This window comes from Monodelphis domestica, chromosome 5 (genome assembly GCF_027887165.1).
Source record: "Monodelphis domestica isolate mMonDom1 chromosome 5, mMonDom1.pri, whole genome shotgun sequence".
In the NCBI taxonomy this organism is placed as follows: Eukaryota; Metazoa; Chordata; class Mammalia; order Didelphimorphia; family Didelphidae; genus Monodelphis; species Monodelphis domestica.
Genome location: NC_077231.1, coordinates 214,404,888 through 214,426,364, shown reverse-complemented (window position 1 = coordinate 214,426,364; position 21,477 = coordinate 214,404,888). Strand labels below are relative to the sequence as shown.

General features: G+C 39.4%; 1 protein-coding gene across 1 annotated transcript in view; it reads right to left on the bottom strand.

Annotated features, from left to right (window-relative positions):
- TBXAS1 (thromboxane A synthase 1) overlaps positions 1 to 21,477 on the bottom strand; it is a 258,599-nt gene that overhangs the window by 166,222 nt on the left and 70,900 nt on the right. Inside the window, exon 4 of the mRNA XM_007504415.3 lies at positions 11,381 to 11,477. Coding sequence (XP_007504477.2) covers positions 11,381 to 11,477 — 97 coding nt within the window. The remainder of the gene's footprint in view (positions 1 to 11,380; positions 11,478 to 21,477) is intronic.

The window sequence follows — 21,477 nt, the reverse complement described above, 5'->3', positions numbered from 1 at the left end:
AGTTAAGGGAACAGCTGATCATCCAGAAGCGACCTCATTTTGATTCTTGGCTTCACTCTTTACTGGATGTGGGATCCTGGTCGGATTGCTTAATCTCTCAGAGACTGTTTCCTCCTCTGTAAAATGGCCTTAATAAGCTCAACCTCCTGGGGCTGCCGTGGGGCTCAAATGAAATGTCTGGAAAGCTATTTGTTACCTATGTAGTGCTATAGAAATAGGAGTAAGAATTATGCTCATTTTTTTGGTGGGCACCCTCCTGGATTTATTCTAGTTGTCAGTCTCTTTAAAAAAAACCTCTGTTTAAAGGCAGTTTAATGGCCCAGTGGATAGAGTGCTGAGCTTGGAGTCAGGAAGACCTGAGTTCAAATCTAGTCTTAGACACTTAGTGAATGACCCTGGGCAAGTCACTCTATCTGTTTCAGTTTCCTTGGGTGTAAAATGAGGATATAAATAGCCCTTTTCTCTTAGGGTTTTGGGGATGATCAGATGAGAGTTAGTATTTGTAAAGGGCTTAGCACAGTACCTGACATTTAAGTAGGCACCCAATAAATGTTTATTTCCTTCTAGATGTTGGGCTGACCATTGAAGAGCACAATGGGACTACTACATTTTGTTATATGGATGTTTTATATATATATAAAGTAGCAATTGCTTAACATTTTTTTTAATCCCCTTCAGATTGTGTCCAAGTCAAGATTACTCCAGTCAATCAATAGACCTTTGCTAAATGCCTGTCACGTTACATGCTTGTCATTATGTAGGCTATTATGAGGCTGTTACAGAGGCAAAAATATAGTATCTGACCTCAATGAGTTCACATCCAATTAGGGGCTTTTTGAAGGGCTGTCACATGGCGGAAGTGATAGTTGACTTGTTCTGTGCTGGCCAACCAGAACTAATAAGTAAATATTCATGGGAGGTAAATAATGAAATCACAGATTTCTAGTTGGATAGGACCCTGGAGGCAATCTAGTTTAACCCCCTTTCTTAGATGAGGATGCAAAGACAATGAATGGAATGATCCCTGTGCACAAGGAGCTCGGGCTTCCGGTTCTCTGTACTGAGGTTACTAATAATTTGAATGTTAATTTGACTTCACAGGACTTGAACTGTTCAATAGTGCTTACAACTTTAAAAAGAAGTACTCAGATGATCTGTTCATTTGTATTGTTCTTCTGTACTTCAGGAATTGTTGTTGTTGTTTGTTTGTTTTTAACCCCTTACCTTCCATCTTGGAATCAATACTGTGTATTGGTTCCAAGGCAGAAGAGTGGTAAGGGCTAGGTAATGGGAGTTAAGTGACTTGTCCAGGATCACACAATTGGGAAGTCTCTGAGGCCTAATTTGAACCCAGGACCTCCTATCTCTAGGCTTAGCTCTCAATCCATTAATTCACCTTGCTATCTCCATTAAAAAAAAAAAAAGAATGCATTGTTACCATCTTCTAATAGCAATATTCCTTCTGCTTCCTCCTCCCACGCAGTTGAACAGTAGGACAAGGGTTCTTAACTTGGGCCCCCTCAACTTTTCTTTAAAATATTTTAATAACTATATTTCAATATAATTGACTTCTTTCATAACGCTATGTATTTTATTTTATGCATTTAAAACATTATTGTAAAATGGGCCCTCTACACTTCTCCAGATTGCTGAAGGGGCCCATGATACCAAAAATAAGGTTAAGACCCCTTGGATAGAAGAGGACAACAAAATACAACTAAAATTAAATTGTAATAACTGGGGGGGGGGGGAGCTAGACGAGGCCCTTATGACCCTTAAGAGGTCAGAAGTACTTTTGCAGCACCTTTACTTCTTTTATATTTTTTAACAACAAAGGTCTGTGTGTTATTTCCTCTGCCCTTCCACCTAGTGCACAATGAATCTTTCTTTTTTTTTGGAGTAGAAGCTCTATTATGTTAGAACAACACAGTACTTGTTTGTTTTATAAGATTAAAAGTTGGAGTTTTCTGCTGAATCAAGCCTCAAGTAAAACAAGAAAAAATATATATATATATATATAAAGTCATTTTCAACAGGGCTTCAAAAAAAATTCTGTGATGTTCTGGAATGTAGTGTCAGAGAAAAATTTGAGTATTCAAAATCAATAACACTTAACACCACTCCTGGAAACATTTTAGGGCTCATGAGGGAATTAGTGCCTTAAAAACCCCTCGTATTTCATAACTGATATTGTGCAGAACCCTTGAAAAGCCTTTTTTTTTAATTTAAGAAAAGAAATGATACATTATTTGTCTAGAATGGGTTGATCTGGCTACAATCCACACGTATGAAAACCTGAATATCTGGAGAGATGTATCAAGTCCTTTCCCCAGTGTTAGAACAGGACGAGGGAGAAATCTCATGTCGAAGGAGCCATCTCATTGCATAAGCACATTCTGAAACCTCTGAAGAGGGTAGAAAACCGAAGGATGATAAGCAATCTATGTGGGGGAATTGTTCCCTAGCTTGTGTAGCAAAATTCTCTTAATAAAAGAAATATCTCTTTGGGCGGAAGGGGGTCAAAGTTAGATTTATAGCAGTGATACAAAGAGGTTTCATCATTGGGAAAGGAGTTAACCTAATCATATTAAGAACAAAAATATCCACAACCACGTGTTTTCTCACTAGATGAAAGATGGAAGTGCATGATAATACATATAGGGCCCAGATCAAATTGCTTACCATCTCGGAGTAGGGGGAGGGCAGGGAGGGAGGGGCAGACAGTTTGGACCTTATAATTTTGGAAAACAGTGTTGAAAATTATTATTATATGTAGGGAAAATAAAATATTTGAATAAGAAAAGGTGGGATTTTAGCTAGAATTTGAAGGAAGCCAGGGATGTCAGGAGGTGGAGATGAGGATGGAGAGCATTTTAAATAACAGGGACAGCCAATGAAAATGCCTGTTGTCTTGTTTGAGGAATAGCAAGGAGACCCAGTGTCACTGAATGGAAGAGTATGTGAGGGATACCTAGATGACACAGTGGATAGAGTGCTGGGCCTGGAGAAGGGAGGAATTGAGTTTAAATTGGGCCTTAGTCACTTTCTGTGTGACCCCAAGCAAGTTACTTAACCCCATTTGCAAATCCTTGCTTGCCCTTCTGTTTTAGAGATGTTACTAAGATAGAAGAATAAGAGATATTTTTTAAAAAGAATATATGAGAGAGTATAAGGTTCACGAGAATATTGGATAAGATAGAGATAGGCCATGAGAGGCTTTGAACACTACATTCAGGGAAATTCCATTCCAAATAACTACAAAATACATAAAATATCTAGATCTCAACTTATTAAAGCATGCAAAATAAACTTTTATAGATTCAATTACAAAGTGTTTCCTAAAGAAATAAAGGGCAACTTAAATAGCTAGAAGAATATTCCATGTTCATGGCTGGGCCATGCCAATGAAACAAAAGTGATAATAATACTTGAGTTATAATTTTTATTCTATACTAATTAAATTATCAAAAAGATACTTCATAGTACTCAATAAAACAATAATAAAATTCATTTGGGAAAATAAAATATCTAGATTATCAAGGAGAATAATGAAAAAAGGGAATAGCACTTCCAAACCTCAAATGTTATCCTAAAGCAGAAATCATGACAACCACCTGGTATTGCTTAAAAAATAGAATGATGGATCATTGAAGTAGGCTGGCAAGGGAGAACCTGAAACAATGGTACTTAATAGGCCGGTATTCAATAAAATGGAAAACATAAATTATTTAGGAAAGAACTCCTATTTGTATAGAAAGGGGTCAACTGAATGAGACCCCACTGTATACATATATCAAGACTAAACACCAATATATACTAATGTCCAAAGAAGGGAAGAATAATTAGAAAAATCACAAATCTTACTTCTGCTTATATTTTCAACCTCAAAGCTAATTTTAGGTTTAAAAGCAAGACTTTCTGTTTTGATTAGAGCAATGAATCCACGAACAGATTTGATGAATTTAGAGCCCTGATGTGAAAGGTGAGTCTTGTAACTGAGGAATGACTGTAAAGAAATGTGAGCACCTCCATAAGCCAGATACTGTGATTTATAGTCATGCCAGATACTTGCGAAATGCAAACATATTTCCACTTACTCAACGCAAAAGCTTTTGAACAAATTAATAGCCTTGGGAATAATAATATAGCGAGAAGCACAATTTATAAATTTGCTGGTTATTTTCTCCTATTTTGGACATTAGCTAGGGTTCAGTCTTTAGCTATAAAATATATAGTTCTTTTCAACTAAGGCAGTGAACCATAAATCTAACCACAGTAAATAGTTTCCTCCCAGCTGTGGTATGTGACAACCAGATCACTGCATTGTCACTTTCCCTTTGAAATGGAAAAACACCAGAGGGTCCACTACTTTATCTGATGGATGAAGAGATCATGGTATTTGATTAACTCTCTAGGTACAAGGGAAATGGGTCAGGAGAAAAGCATTCAAGGATATCATTAAGGTGTCCATGTGGAAGAATAGGAATGTAATGGGACAAGGGTTTACAAAGGTTCCCTACTGTGAAATAGAGAAAAGAATAATGGAGTAGGAATGAGATCTGTGTTCAAGTCTTGGCTATGCTACTTACTAATTGTGTGACCTTGGCCAAGTCATTTACTTAACTAAGCCTCAGAGAAACAGCACGTTGTCGTGGAAAGACCAGAAGATAGGGAATCAGAGGACCTGGGTATGACACACACTAGCTCTGCTGTTTTCTACCTTGGACAATTCCCTTAATCTCTTTGGGTTTCAGTTTGCTAATCAATAAAATGAATGGGCTGGACCAGATGAGCTCAAAAGTCCTTTCCTTTATCAATTTGATTCATGCCTTTCTCAGACATAAAATAGGGACAATAATACCAGCCCTCCCAAGCTCACAGGATTATATTGAAAACAAATGAAATAAGGAATGTAAAGTACTTATAACTACAAACCTATACAAATAGAAATTGATATTAAAAATAGTTAATACTGTCATGATTTTTTTGTAATGTAGTTTTTGTGACTGAAAAATAAGTGAATAAAGTATCAAAAGACTAATTACTTAAGACCCACAAACAGGGAAGCTTGTTGACCCAAGGGATTGTGAACCTAGAGATGTGAAGTCTTAGGTTTAAATCTGACCCCAGAGATTTCCTAGCCATGTGACCCTGGGAAAGTCATTTAGTCCCCCATTGCCTAGCCCTTATAGGTTTTTTTTTTTTGCCTTGGAACCAATACACAGTATTGGATCTCTAAGATGGAAAGTAAAGGTAAAAATAAAAAAAAAGACTTATCAAGCTGAATGGGGTGTCAATGCTAGGCGATGAAAAGCCCCTGATAGTAAACTTGGAAGAACCTGGAAAATGGACACACTTATATCCTGACTTTGGGACAGCTCAGTGAGGCAGTAGAGTGCCACCCCTGGAGTCAGGAAGACTTGAGTTAAAATCTGGCCTTAGACACTTAGCAACCATATGACCTCGAACATGTCATTTGACTCTGTGTGCCTCAGTCTCTTCACCTGTAAAATGAACTGGAGAAGGAAATGGTAAACCATTCTAGTATGATTATCAAGAAAACTCCAAATGGAGTCATAAAAAGTTGGTTACAACTAAAAACAACTAAACAAGAAATTGCTATGAGCATCAAGTAAGGTAAAGAATGTAAAAGCACTTCACATTACTATTATTGTAATCTACTTTTATTACTATACTATCTTGTCATTTACATATATTATATTTCACAGCATACTATATAATGCTCTCTTCCATGGCTTTCTTCCACTCCTAGCAATTTAACTGGTTAATAGGGACCATTTTCTTTTCCACTAGCAAAATAACCCCACCTAGCTTGGGCCCAAGAGCACATTAAGAATGTTCCCATCACCTACCCAACACTAGGTATCATTGAGGAACCTGAAGGACACCTTTTGATTGGAAAGACTGCTGAATTTGGACCAAGAAGACATGTTTGTATTGGGACTCTACCACTTACTATCTCTGTGACCTTCAGAAAACTCATTTAATTTCTCTGGCCTTCTGTTCCCTTGTGTATAAAAAGAAGGGGTTGGAGTAGAACAGTGATGTGAAACTCAAATAGAAATGGGACCTTTAAACTATATAATGATCTCTGAAGCAACAGTTGCCTTCGAAAACCACCCATTAACATTATCTATAGTCTAATTGTATATTTATTTTGTTAAAAATATTTTTGTTAAACAGTTCCCAATGACATTTACAACTGATTTGGACCCAGTAAAGTTCTTGATACCTCTGCATAGATTATTTAGCAGTAAAGGAGGCCATATTGTTGGTCCTATTAAGTATACTGTAGTATAAGATATCAGTAAGAAATGCCATCTGAATAAAAATAATCCAGTGCCAAAGTTCAAAGAGAGACTCTATAAATGCTAAGCAGATGATGTGGGGTGAAATATAACTCATGATTACATCATCCAGAACACTGACAGGAAGTAATGAGGGTATGGAGAGAAGTCAAAGGGGAGCCTTTAGAAAACAAAGCAAGATATATCTTGGGAATGAAGCTGAATCGAACTAGAAGCAAAATAGGTCTGAAAACAGGGTAACAAGAACCATCATTTTAGGTCATCTCTATGGATTCTCTACCCCAGTTTCTAATAGCAGAACCAAAGGGGTGACTTGAGGCTGAACTTGGTAGTCACTCTTCTTGGCATCATCCTCCAAAGGGAAAGGTGTCCAACTGTGGTGGCTAGGGTTAAGAAAATGGACACTATGTTGATAGAGGTTTGATGCATAAGTTTGAGGCATCAGAACCCTGCTGGAGGGCCAAGCCTATGGTCTATCAGCCACCTCTAGTAGTTCAGTTACTATTGTAATGAACCAAGTGGGTAATCTGACCTTGCAGAGGGAGACCCTTGGGACAGTCAACAAATGAAAAGAGTGGCTTTTAATTATTTTGCAGCATGATTTCTCAGAAGAGGCAGCCAGGTAGAGTGGATAAAGAGCTGGCCTTGGACCCAGTAACATCTGGGCTGAAGTTCTGCCTCTGATAAGTACAGGCTGGGTGACCCTTAGCAAAGTCAATTAGCCTCTGTGTCCTAGGCATCTCTCTAAGACTACAGATTGCAGAGAGGTGCCGATTTGTATTGGTAGCATCTCCCCATGTTCATGAAATTATTGGTCTGATTTAGAGAAAAATAATATTTATCAGATGAATACACTTTGGATTTTTCCTCAATATAACAAGGGGTATAGAGTCTTGAAATGTTGTAAATGCTCAGGGGCAGCTAAGTAGCACAGTAGGTAGTGGAATAGTATATAGAATAATAAGCACATAGATAAATAAATATAACTAACTCACTGTTTATTTAAGCCAAGGGAAGGAAGGGAAGGGAATTGGGAAGATCTGATCTTAACCCCAAAGTCAGAGTACTAAACCCCACTAAACAATGATTTCTCTACCTAGAAGTCTACTTTCTAAACTATACTAATTAATCCTTAATTACTACATTAAAATTAGGGAAGGACTTGTAGGTACAGGAACAAGGGCCAAAGGAAGTCTCACAGACTGATGTCCTCTTGGGTCTGGCAGAAGTCCCAGTAGAAAGCAATAGCACATAGGCTCAGGAAGGGAAGAAATGGCTTCACTTACACAGTTCACCTGTGTGGAGTGTTAACCACTCTCTCTACCACTTCTAGAAGATGAAAACTTGCTTGAAGAAAATCTCAGTCTCCTGGCAGCTTCAAAGCCTCCTTCTCCAGAGAGCAACTCCACCAACTTCCTCTCTCCTCCAGAGAAGCAACTGTCTCCCCGAAACTGCCTTCTTCAGAGCTCCGGAATCTTGGCCCTGCTTCTTTCCTGTAGGATCTCCTGCTCCTGGTTTGTAGCAAAGAGCTAATCCTTAGGACAGTAGAGTTCCAGGAAGGGAATCAGAAGGATCTGGGTTCAAATCTAGCTTCAGACATTTCCTAACTGTGTGACCCTGGGCCACTTAACACTAATTGCCTAGCCTTTACCTCTCTTCTGCTTTGGAATTGATACTCAGTATCAGTTCTTTTTTTTAAACCCTTACCGTCTGTCTAGAATCAATACTGCGACCTCATTTGGGATTTTCTTGGCAAAGATTACAATTTTCTTTTCCAGCTCATTTTATAAATGAGGAAATGGAGGCAGAGAGTGTTAAATGACTTGTCCACACTCACACGGATAGTAAGGTTCTGAGACCAGATTTGAACTCAGGTTTTCCTGACTCCAGGCCCAGCATTCTATCTACTGTGCCATCTACCTGCCTTAGTATTCCTAGTACTTACTGCTACTACTACTAAATCTTTCTTTGCCTTCAGTTTCCTTTAATTGAAGATGAATGGACTAGATCAGAGATGTCAAATATTCAGATTGCATGTGGCCCAGAGCCAGATTAAAATGTAATTGGGAAATATTTAGCAAAAAAAAAATTGATTTATATTTATATATAGCATAAATATATGATTTATATTAATATACAGGCTGCAGGGATCCTTATATGTGGTTTAGTAGCCCCCATTTCTCCATGAGTTTGATACCATGGGATTAGATGATTTCTAAAGACCTTTGCAAATATAATGTTAACCCATTATATTTCCTTAGATATTACGTGCTCCTACTTTTTTTTTTAACTCAAAACTTCTGTCCTGGAATCAGTACTGTGTATTGTACTGTGTAGATGGGTTCTGTCTGTGACACAAAAAGAGTTAAGAACCCTCAGTGTAGACAGGAGAGAGAGAAGTAAGGGCTAGGCAATGGGAGTTTAGTGACTTACCCAGGGTCATATACCTAGAAGTATCTGAATCTAGATTGGAACCCATCTCTAGGCTTGAGCCACCCAGCACCTTAAAGTGCTCCTACTTCTAAAAAAACCAAAGTTCCATTCCTTCATAATTCCAAATAAGACCCACTGCAACATAAATCTCTTGAGGGCCACATTGTTTACAATTCAGAATATTCCAGAAGTCTTTGAGAGCTTCTATGACTCCTTAACTTAGTTTTTTGGACAGAAGAGGAACTGAACATCTGTCTGAAATCAATTTGAAATCTGCCTCACCAATGTCTTGCTCAGTGTTGCTTAGGTTGCCTAATCTTGAGTGGGCTACTTTGAGTCTGTCTGGCTGTTTTTATGGCCCCTCACTGCTCTTTTTTCTGCTTGATTTGCCTCTTCTTCCCTGATCAATCAAATGAGATGTGATGAGCTGGGGGCTGTTCCCACTGAGTAGACAGCAGCAGCTGCCATAATAATGCTTTATTCTCTTGAGCTGCTCAAAACACTTACGTCCCCCTGGTGTGGTCTGAATACTCTCTGGTCACTGTACTTTTCATCAGTCCTAGCTATCTGAAGACTTCTCTCTCTCCTGTCTACACTGAGGGTTCTTAACTCTTTTTGTGTCACAGACAGAACCCATCTAAGACTATTTTTTCAAATCATAATTTAAGAAATTGCTAAATTTCAGGTATCTATTCATGAAAATAGATCCTGAACTCCTTGAAATGTATTCACAGGTTGGTGGTCCCCAGGCAAAGAACCCTTGTTTCTCTCAAACCTCGAAAATGTTTCACCCTCCTCTTGGGATTTGGTTTAACTCAATCAATAATTTTTTTATAATTAAAAAAATAAAAAATAAAACAACCCTTACCTTCCATCTTAGAATCACTACCACCATATTTGAATCTAGGACCTCCTGTCTCTAGGCCTGGCTCTCAACCTACTGAGCTACCCAGCTGCCCCTCAGTTCAATTCCATTGAATATCTATTGATTAATCACTTTTATGTAAGGAATTGTCTTAAGGAGGGGAGATACATAGACAGAAACATCACAATTCCTGCCCTCAAGGAGCTTTATACTGTCCTATAGTGATACAATATATGTACAGAGAAGCAATACATTTAAAATATGTAACCCACTGTTGATTCAAATTGTTTATGGTCAATTGAAACCCCCAGTTGTTGTTTTTTTTTCCTCAGACTTATTATTTTTCCTATCTGATATTTCTGTGATTGGTTTGTTAAACTGAATACGAGTGTAGATTTTTCACTGTCAAATTTCATCTGTCTGGTTCCAGCCCAGCATTTCAGGCTGTTGAGATCATGTTGAATCTTGATTCTGTTATCTATCACATTAGCTATGCCTCCCAGCCTTGGGTCATCTGCAAATGTAATAAGCATGCTTTCTGTGGCTTCATTCAAGTCATTGATAAAAATGTTGGACAGGCCAGAGCCAAAGAGAGGATGATGGAACTGTAAAAGACCTCATTGATACCATATCTACAAATCAGCGTTGCTTGGATATTAATGTTCATCTAGATAGAATGCATTTAATAGCATTTTCACTCTTCCCATATTTTGCTTTCACGTACAAGAAGGTTATGGAACTTTTTATCAAGTATTTTGCTGAGGGGGCAACTAGGGGGCTCAATGAATTGAGAGCCAGGTCTAGAAAAGGGAGGTCCAGGGTTCAAATCTGGCCTCAGACACTTTCCAGCTGTATGACCCTGAAAAAGTCATTTAACCCCCATTGCCTAGCCTTTACTGCTCTTCTGCCTTAGAACCAATTGGTTCTAAGACAGAAGATAAGGGGTCTTTTTAAAGTATTTTGCTGAAATTTTGATACACTACTATATCCATGGCATTTCCCTTGCCATCCATCAAAAAAGTTGGGTATGATATTTTTCTTGGTAAACCCCTATTTGTGCTAATGAAAACCACATTTTTTTTCTATTAAAAGATGAGGATAAGGATGGTGATGCTGGTGCTGATGCTGGTAGTGATAATAAGAGACATTTGTATAAGTATTTTATAGTTCGTAAAGAACTTGACATATATTACTTCATTTGAGGTTCACTACAGCCCTGTGATTTGAATTGTAAAGGATGTATTACACTATATTTCCCCAAGCACTCAGCTTATAACTCCTCATTCTTCTTTTTGTTCCAAAATGGGATTGATGGAATAGAGAGGGATCAATCTGGAGGCAGGGGAATTGAGGTGTATGGGTCGTATATGACCTTGGGCAAATTACTTAACCTCTCTGGGCTTCCTCTTGCCTTGCTGCACCTTCCAGCTCTAAATCTATCATTCTATAGCTTTAAAAAATGCCCTTTGATGCATTGCCAGCATTTTTAGGTCATCTTAACATTCCCAACTCATCCTAGACTTTAGACTCCTTAAACACAGTTCTTACAGGTTTGTATGACTTTTCTGTATTTGTGTTTTTATAGCTGTCCTTTTCAGATCTGAGCTCAGTCAAGAGCTTGTATTTTAATCAAATTGAATTAGAACCAAATCAGCCAGGAAAGATAATTTGATTTCTTTTGCTCAGACTTGAGGATTGAAAAAAAAAAAAGGTTTCTCCAGATTGTACCATGTGTAGAATGCAAACCACATACCATTCTGTTGGTGAAGTTGCCAAAGTTCTTCACCAAAACCTCCTTGATCATTTGTGGCTCATACACTACAATGTACATCCGACGGCCGAGATAGTACCTAGGAGAAAAGAATCAAATAATGATGCCTTTGGGTCAACAGGCCTCAGACTTTAAAATATGACCACTTTTAGGAGTGGAGGAGAAAAGGGAAGGGGGCTGGTACCCAGCCATCACCAAAGACACATTCTGCTCATCTTCAGTGCATCAACCAGGCTAACACATACCAACACACACCCCACACATCCACACGCTTTCTTGCATAGCAGATAGTGATATATCTCATTCCTCTTCTCGGCATGAATCACATGGTCTTAAATTTAGAGCTGTCAGGGGCCTTAGGTATTCTCTTGTCCAACTCCTCCGTTTTACAGATGAGGAAACTGAATCACAGGGGAAATAATTATAGTACAGCAAGAATAGCACTGGATTCAGAGCTGGGGAGCCTGGTTTTGAACCACAAACCTGCCACTTTGTGCCTATTTGGCTTCTGACAAGTCTCCCAAACTCTCTGGACCTCAGTTCCTCATCTATACTTTACACAGGCTGGACTAAATGACTTCTAAAGTTCTCTTTCAGATCTGTATTACAATTAAAATATTTGAGAAACTGGTTTGGGGGTAAGAATATTAATTTATGGATTAGGCTAGCACTTAACCAGTAAATTAATTGGTCTGTGATCTTCTCAATAATCAAAGATAAGGAAGTTCTTTCAAGCAGGTCTATAAATACAATCTGGGAGCTCATTCAGTCCCTCCTTTGGACATCCCAAGATATCTCTGATTGGTTAATTTAATGAGGAGATTGTTCATCAAAACTTTCAACCCCACCCTACACCCAGAGGTGATGGGGGGGCAGTTATATTCTTAGCCAGAAGAGCCTTATCTATTAATCAAGATTTATGAAGGGAAACATCAATGGGAGTTTCTAAGAACAAAGGAAATCTAAAAGCCCACAGACTGATTGGATCTTTTAAACCAGGATCTTGATATATTACAGTATATGTAAAAAAAAAAATTCTCACACCTTTAAGACCAATTGGGCCTTTCAGGATTCTCAGCTTTGTTTGCCTAACTGTCTAAAGAGACAGCATTATGGGTAATGAGCTTTAGATCTGAATCTAAACATAGTTAGTAAATAGCAGAGGCAAGCCCATAACAATCCATGTGAGGAGATGTTCTAAAATGGATTTCTGATGGGGTCCAGAGGGAATAGCAAACAATGAAGTTTCCTCTGAGATGTGAGTACATCTCGAAAAATCCAGATCTGCCCCAGATAACACTGTTTCTTATGGAATTTCCAAGTAGGAAAGCATTCCTCCTACATGTGGCAGACCATTGGGGTTAGCCATACCCAATGGGCAGAATTTGTACTTTTTTTTTAAGCCCTTACCTTCTATCTTGACATCCATGCTAAATATCATCTCTAAGAAAGAAGAGCAGGTTTTAATGACTTGCTCAGGCTCACATAGCTAGGAAGTTTCTGAGGTCAGATTTAAACCCATGTCCTACTGAGTCGAGGTCTGATGCTCTCTATCCCCCTTTTCTACCTTGCTGCCCCAGCACCTGGGTTTTCCAGATTTGTTTCACCAAGGTGTTGTGGTAGAAAGAGTATTGGAGTGGGAGCCAGAGGACATGGATTCTAAAGCCTGGTTCTTTCACATTGTTTCTCTGCATGTCATTTTTCTCATTTGTAAAATGAGAGAATTGGACATGATCTCTAAGGTCCTTTTGAGAGCTCTGAGTCTAATTTGATTTTTGGGGGCCCTTCATCTTTGTTTGTTTGCCTGACAGACTCCCTAAAGATAGGACAGTAGGGGATGGGCCTCATTTCATTCCATAAAATGTCTTGGAATTTCTGCTTCTAATTCTGTTGATTGGGTAGTTTCTCCAGTAATTAGAGCATCATATTAATAAAGCCAACTCTTCATTTTAGTATAGCCCAATTTACATCTTACTGAAAACCATTTTTTTCTGAATAAAAGATAGCATCCTGGTTAATCATTTTATCAAGAGGCCATACTGATCATGAGAAAGACCAGGAGAAAAGAGTGTAGATAGTTTGATGTTGAAAGAGCCCAGGATTTGCATTCAGGAGCCCTGGGTTCAAGGCAGTCAGTCAATAAACCTTGACTAAGCACTTGCTAGGCACTGTTCTAAGCAGCGGAGGTATAACAAGAGGTGAAAGACAGTGCCTGTCCTCAAGAAGTTCACAATCTAAAGGAATCCGAGCTAAGTCCTGGATATTCTATTTACTGCCTGTATAAACACTCAGATCTGACCATGGTATTTTGCCCTTCTCAATCTGCCCTCTGCTGACTCCTGTCACCTCCAACATCAAATATAAAATTCTTTGTGGCATTCAAAGCCCCTCATACTTGCCCTCCATTACCTTTCCAGTCTTCTTCTACCTCATCTTCTATCATATACTCTTCTATCCAGTGACATTGGGCTCTTTGCTCTTCCTCCAACAAGACACTCCATCTCCTGACTGAGCATTTTCTCTGGCTGTCCCCCCATGCCTAGAATGCTTTCCCTCCGCGTTTCTATCTCCAGATTTCCTGTCCCAGTTAAAATCTCACCTTCAACAGGAATCGCCCTAAATTCTGATACCTTTTCTCTGTTCATTATTTCCAATTTATCTTGTATGTAGCTTGTTTGGACCTTGTTTACATGTCTTTTCCGTTAGGCTGTAAGTACTTTGAGGACAGGGACTGTTTCTTTCCTTTCCTTGTATCCCAGTGCTTACTTATCACAATGCTTGGCACATATTCAGTGTTTAATAAATGTCTGTTGACTGACTGTGTGACCTTAAGTAAATTCCTTTCCTGTTTTGGTTTCATTTTCTCTTCTGTAAAATGACACATTTGGAAAAGGAACATAGATTTAAAACTGGAAGGGACCTTAGTGGTCATCTGGACTGAGCTTTTCATGCGATAGATATAGCAACTGAGTCTTGGAAAGTTGACATGCTCAAGGTCACAGAAATCAGAAGGTACAAAGCTGGGATTCACACGCAGGTCCTCTCATTTCAGACCTAGCATTCATTCCACTTCACCAGGCTGCTTTTCTCAGTGATATTTGCCCTCTGGTTCCAAAAATCCCATGATGTTATGCATTTATCATCGAAGGAGTCCATAAGTATGATTCTATGTATCTGTCTTCCTTACCTAGAAAAAACCAATTCTAGGGTATGTTGTTCCTTGATGACATTAGGGTCACGAATATTGCCTTTGATATAGTGGAAGGAATCTTGGATTTCGGTAGGAGGGTTTCTAGCTGTCATTTATTGCCTGGGTGTCCTTAAAGAAACCACTTCATTTCTCTGGGCTCAAGTCTTCTCTAGTGCAAAATGTGGCGATCAGACTAACTGATCTCTACAGTCCTTTGCAGCTCTCAATCTATGAGTCTAGGAAGTAGCCAAATAGCCTTCTCAACAGTGAGATTCTTTCCAAAGAAATAGCTTGATTAAACAGAAGAGTTGGGTAGCAAGAGGAAAACTCCAGAGTTTATGGGAAAAACCAATGAAGTCAGTCCCAAACACCACTAAATATATCTATCCATTTAATTTATTTAGTTAATAAAATGGAATCTCTTTCTACCCTTCTACTGCCCACCCCAGGGAGACAGGTAGAGGTATGCAATAAACCAATCCATGTGTATGTATGAATATACATATATATGTATGTGTGTCTCATAACAATAAAAAGAGTAATTAAGAGATTTATTGGAGCGTATAAAAACCTGAATGACACTGAAGATTCCAATTCAAGTTATTGTTCTTGGCTCAAATTGAATTCAACAGTGAGTAGATAAATAAAATTAAAGAAAAAACAAATTCAGAACAGATGTTAGGGAAGTAATTTTTTTTCACAGCAAGAATCATAAACATGAAGAACAGCTTATAAGGCAAAGTTGCTGATGCAAAAATGTCAGGTTACTAAATTATTAGTTAGATGGCAGCTAGTGGGGGAAGTAGGACACCAAGCAGCATTCAGATCATAATTTGGCTGTCCCTAAATGTTAGAGTCCACATATAGCATAGAGATACGTGTGTGTGTTGGCAAATATGTGCTCCTATATGCAGTAGTAGACGTATGCTCTTGTAGACCCATCCTTACTGCCTCACTTAAATCAATCTTTCACTGTCAGCGTCAAGGTGTGGCTATATTATATAGCTTCTAAGTGAAGGGAAAAAGAAAAATGGTAAGAGATCCAAATTCCAATGAACTCTATTACTGTATGATGAGTAATTCCCAAGAAAGGAACTTTCCTTTATTAATTAAGGTCTGTAAGGAGAAATGGGAAGGAATATCACAAAACTTGTGACAAATAACAATTCTTTTGGTGGGGAGAGGAGTCTTTTTCTGTTGGAGGTGGTGTTTTGGGCAGTCTGGGTCTTCCTATCTTTTTCTCACTGACTGGAAGTACAGCAGCTACTCACAGGCAGATTCTTTCTACTGATCAGAATGGGACTACTCTATTTCTTACCCATCTTCCCATGGTCCTTTCAATTAGTCACACTTTTTGGAGAGATTTTTGGTGTGGGGGTAATTCCAGGGTTTTGACTCTAGAGACCTGGATAGATCTCCAATAATGTCAAACCGCCCCTTTATAGACTTCCCCTCCCTCTCCAAGGGGAAGTTGCCAGTCTATACCGGGAAAGGAACTTTCAAAACCAGAGTTCTCTGTGTGGATGAAATCACTGGTCTGAACCCATGTGCTGGAAATAACACTGGTATCCTCTCCAATCAGCCTGTACGTGGCGGAGAGCCGAGAGCATGGGGTAGTAAAAGGCCAGGTGATACTTGTGGGGGCAGCACGGGAGGTCTGAGACTTGAGCATTTTGGACTTGTTACTCTATTTATAAACCGAGTCACCAGTCTGTTGGTAAAAGGGACTGGCAGCACCCATGGGGAGTCTGTGTTCTTCAGACTGTCCTTGAAGTCCATACTTGGGTTATTGTGCTACTTTAGAACCCAGACACACATCACACCCAAAGGAGGGAGCTGAGTGATGATGAAGTGATGTTCCAGATTCAGCCAGGGCTGCATATCTGATCAATTATGTCAGCTGAGTTCTCTCCCCTGCCCTTGAGAGAAGCCTTTCCCACCGCAGGCAGTGTGATATCACAGGAGAAAGGACAAGAAACTATAGAAGGCACGAAGGAGAAGAATGCTGGGAAGGAATATGACAAGTAAAGAGGAAATGGATCGTGTTATCTGTGGAACACTATTGGTCAGGAAGCCAAAGAACAGGCCAGGAAACAGCATTGGGGCATGCGTGGGAATTGAGAGCCAAAGTCAGTATCAGGAAGAGGCAGAGGCAGGTTCAGAGTTTAAAACCAAGGTCAAGGCACTCTTGTGCATTTGGGTCAGGTCACAGGAAATGATACAGGACATTGTTTCCATGGAGCTGAACTTATTCTGCTTCTTCTTGAAGCTGCAGCAGTGGGCTATGGGTCATTGGGCAGCCAGGATGAAAGAGGCTCCCACCAAGTCCTCTTCCGGAGACTTGACATGAATGGCTTGTAATGTTTCTATTTCTGACTTGATTATCGAAGTGAGAAAAATTCTACTCAGTGCCAGGGGAGTCTAAAATTCAGACCTGGACTGAAAAAGACACTTTTGTTGCCTTAATTTAGAATTCATGGAAAGCAAAGATTGTATTTGTGTCTCTGCCCTAAAATACTTCCTATTAGGAACTTAGCAAAGTTGGTTGTTGTTGTTGGTGAAAGTAATGGTGGTTTTGATGTTGGATGTAATCAACCGTTGTTGATGGCATGGCAACTGGGGATATAGTCTTTTATTTGAGGTGCTTAAGTAAAACTTTACCCAAAGGTCATTCCTTCAGCAATGTCTTCACCATTTCCCTTGGGAAACAGGAAATTATTCTTTTAATGGTTTCCAAAACATAGCAGATGTCTATCAGCTCTATTTTACCCAGAAGTGAACTTAGTGAGGACTCTATGAAGAGAGAAAAGACTCCCAGAGCCAGAAAGAACCCCTAATCTCAAGTTGGGGAGAGGGATATTTTTATAACAACCACTTGAAATTTGACCAATGGCCCCTAGGGCCTGAAGTACAGAGAAGTAAGACTGCCATTGCTGCATTTAATTCCTTTGAACTAGGAATTCAGCATTCTAGAACCAGAGAGTTTGGAGAGAACACCCTCTTCCCCTCTGCCTCATAGCATCCCCAGCTTCCTTCAAAGCATAGCTTAGGTGGCATTTCCTATACAGGGTCTTTTCTTCTTTCCATGGAGAGGACTTTTTCCCCTCTTGGAATTACTTTGAATTCCTGTCATGGGGACCAAGGAGGGCCATATCCTTAGAGCCTTTACCACAAGGACCCTGCCTACCTATCCACGAGGAGATGAGGTGTGGATCTGCCTCTGGAAATGCACAATGGAGGGTACCCTACAAGCCTCAGAGCTTGTCGTTTTGTCTCCTATCTTATATCTTATCAGCTTATTGTGTGGTGATAAAAAGCCTTTTAATTGGTCCCTGACTGGAAATGAGCGGTATACAAAAGGCTCTAATAGATGAACTCTCTCTTTCCACGTGACAAGTGAGATAAGAACTGCTGTGACCACATGGGTCCCGTGTCTCCATGAATACATGACAGACACCTCTTTCTCCTGTTTCCATTATTTCTTCTTTCTTGATCTTAGACCAGAATGAGTCTAAAAGAATGGAGGAATCAATCTACAATCTCATGAGCTCTGAAAGGTCCATAGAGCTAGCAAAGGTCTTGCAACTGGAGCTGGTTACAGATTCTGCTAGTGGCAGCATTAGTCAAGTCTCCAGAGTAGCAAACCCTGAGGAGACAGAGGCCTGACCCAGCCCAGCAGCAGATTGACTCAGCAGCCAAGATACTGTATTATGCAAGCAGGGGAGTGATTTGTCTATCAGCTATGTTTTACCCAGAAGTGAACTTAGTGGAAGACTCCCAGAGCCAGAAAGAACCTCCAGTCTCAAGTTGGGGAGAGGGATATTTTATAGCAACCACTTGAAATTTGACTTACGGTCCCTAGGGATGGAAGTACATAGAAGTAAGAATGTCATTGCTGTTTGGGATGATTTGGACCTCACAGCGCTGGGTGGTACAGTAGTTAGAGTGCCAGGCTTAGAGTTGGAAAGACCCAAGTTCAAATATAGCCTTAGACACTTACTGGCAAGCATGACTCTGGGTAAGGTACTTAATCCTGTTTGCCTCAATTTCCTCATCTGTAAAATGGGTTGGAGAAGTAAATGACAAACCATTCGTGTATCTTTGCCAAGAAAATCCCAAATTGTGTCACAGGGTCTGACACAACTGAAAGCAACTGCACAACAATAACAAAATCCAAGAGTAGTTTAGGTTACAGGACAAAGAATTTTTCCAATATTTCCAATATTTCCAAGTCTGTGTTGGCTTTGAGACTTCTCTTTGTAAGAAGAAACACTGATTCTGGAGGAAAGGAACATAGAATCAAATCCTGGCTCATTACTTGTTCCCAATCTTCCTGGGCCTCAGTTTCCACATTTGGAAAAAGAGGGGGTTTGATGAGACAACCTCTATGGTCCCTTCCAGCTCTAGGTTGCTCATTAAGTGATTCTACAAATTATATAGCATACTCCCCCTCCCCCCCCACCTATTGAATGAAGAGAAGAATAGGCTGGGCATGAGTCAGGGTGGGTAGAAGGTGACTCTATTATTTGTACCTACAGCACTTCCCATGAAATTGTTCTAGATGGTTTAACATGAATTGAGTTTTGGTTGTTTTTTTTTTCTGATGAGAAGTATAAAATGTATTGACTTAATTAAAACTGAAAAGTTGACTTGACATCATGTTGTCAAGGAAACCAACACCATTTTCACACACAACATCAGTTACTGAGGTGCCATTCGGATTATTCAAGTGACATTAAAAAAATAAGAAATCACAAGGGCTCTGCACTGTTCTGAGAATCTGTGCAAAATCCACTTGAGGGAAATGGTTCCCAGAAGCCAGGCTCTGGGAGAACTATTTCTCCTTCCCAGGAATTCACAGCCAAACTCAGTTAACACTGTGCTTCAGGGAAAATGGTGTCTTAGGTTGGACATGTAGGGGTCTTCAAAGTAAAGTCATTTTTCTTGACTGATCCCTTAGGGCATGGATTGCAGCCTTTGTTTATTCTGAGAAAACAGGAACATAGTGATAAAGAAAAGGCCTGGAGGGACATCAAGAGAAAGCGAAAAGAAAAGAAAAAACTGAAATAAAATTATAACTGTCTGTTTACCAATTAAGCCATATGGAGTTGACTTGTATATGTATTTTAATCAATAAACAAATAATCATCTTTATGACCAATTTTTTTGGCCTTCTCCAAGGCCAACGTAAACTTGGAAATATTGATACCTTTTTTTTTTGTCCTGTGGTCCAAACCACTCTTGGATTTGGCTGTTGTTTGGTTGTTTTCAGTTATGTCCGACTCTTTGTGACCCTATTTGGGGTTTTCTTGGCAAAGATACTGGAGTGGTTTGCCATTTCCTTCTCCAGTCAGTCCTATCTCACCATTAAAGAGACAGACAAGTCTGTGTCAACTCCTTTTTGAAACTAATTTCCAACACAGAGATGACCTGCTGGATCTATGCACAGTTGATCTACTGTGTGTGACATGGCATGTGATTCAGATTTAGATTAAACAAGAACCTATTGAGGAACTCTTCTATGAATGACTTGTGGGGGAAAGGAAGCATGTTGTAATGTGTAGAGTACTGGTAAGACCTGATTTTAAACCCTACGTCTAACACTTGCCTCTAAGGTCCTTTCCAGCTCTGTATTTCCTATGATCCTTCATGAAAAACATACAAGGTCATTCGTTCATTATTCGTGCCATCAAAGATCTTTCAGTCTAGTAGAGGGTAAAGTCACCTGCCCTGGTGCTCAGTATAGGACCTGGAACATAGTAGGTATTTAATATTGTTTGACTGACTGACTGACATAACTATGATACCACATGTGAAAAGTACCATATGGTGTTCTGAGACAGGCAAGATCACTCTTGACTGGGGGAAAATTGGGGAGGGCTTCAATGGAAGAGATGATAGTTGAGTTGAGTCTTGAAAGATCAAGAGAACCAATTAAGTCACGGAGCTTGATTATAGGGTAAACACTAGATCGAAGCAAAGAGACTAGTTAAATGGTTACTAAAATAGTCCAGACCTTGTTGTTCAGTCCTTTTCAGTTGTATCTGACTCTTTGTGACCTCATTTGGGGTTTTCTTGGCAAACATATTAGACTGGTTTGTTATTTCCTTCTTCAACGCCATTTCCTTCCCCAATTTTTATTGTTGTTTTGTTGTATGGTTGTTTCACTTATGTGAGTCCATTTCGAGTTTTCTTGACAAAGACATCGAAGTGGTTTGCCATTCCCTTTCAATCTCAGTTTTACAGATAAGGAAACTAAAGCAAACAGAGTTAAATGAGTTGCCCAGGGTCACACAGCTAGTCTATGACTGAGTCAGATCTGAACTCAGGAAGGTGAGCTTTCTGACTGTGGTCCCAGTACTCTATCCACTGTCAATAGTTCAGATTTGAACTGTGGACAGGATAGAGCTATGGAGGCAAGAGATTTTAAGGCTTCCGTAGTAACTGAATACAGGGTACTAACAAAGCTGGTGTTTGGAGGAGGACCAAGGAGAATGAAGACTGAGAAGAGGTCTTATTTGGTGCCCAGGAGACCACTTGAGCCTGACTAGATGGGAAAGAAAAGGAACAAGAAGAGAGAGAAGAGAAGAGGCAAAAAAGAAAACTGGAAAATGTGCTTATAAACTTAGAGGAAGAAAAAATGACCAGGATGACAAATTGTTTTTCCTGTCAGATTTTCATTCTATACCTGAAATTTCATAAAAATCTCCTCAGTGTTTTGTTTTATTTTATTTATTTAAAAACCCTTGCCTTCCTCCTTAAAATGAATACTATGCATTGGTTCCAAGGCAGAAAGTGGTAAGGGCTAGGCAATGGGGGTTAAGAGCCCAGGATCACACAGATAGAAAGTATCTGAGGCCAGATTTGAACTTAGTACCTTTCTGTCTCT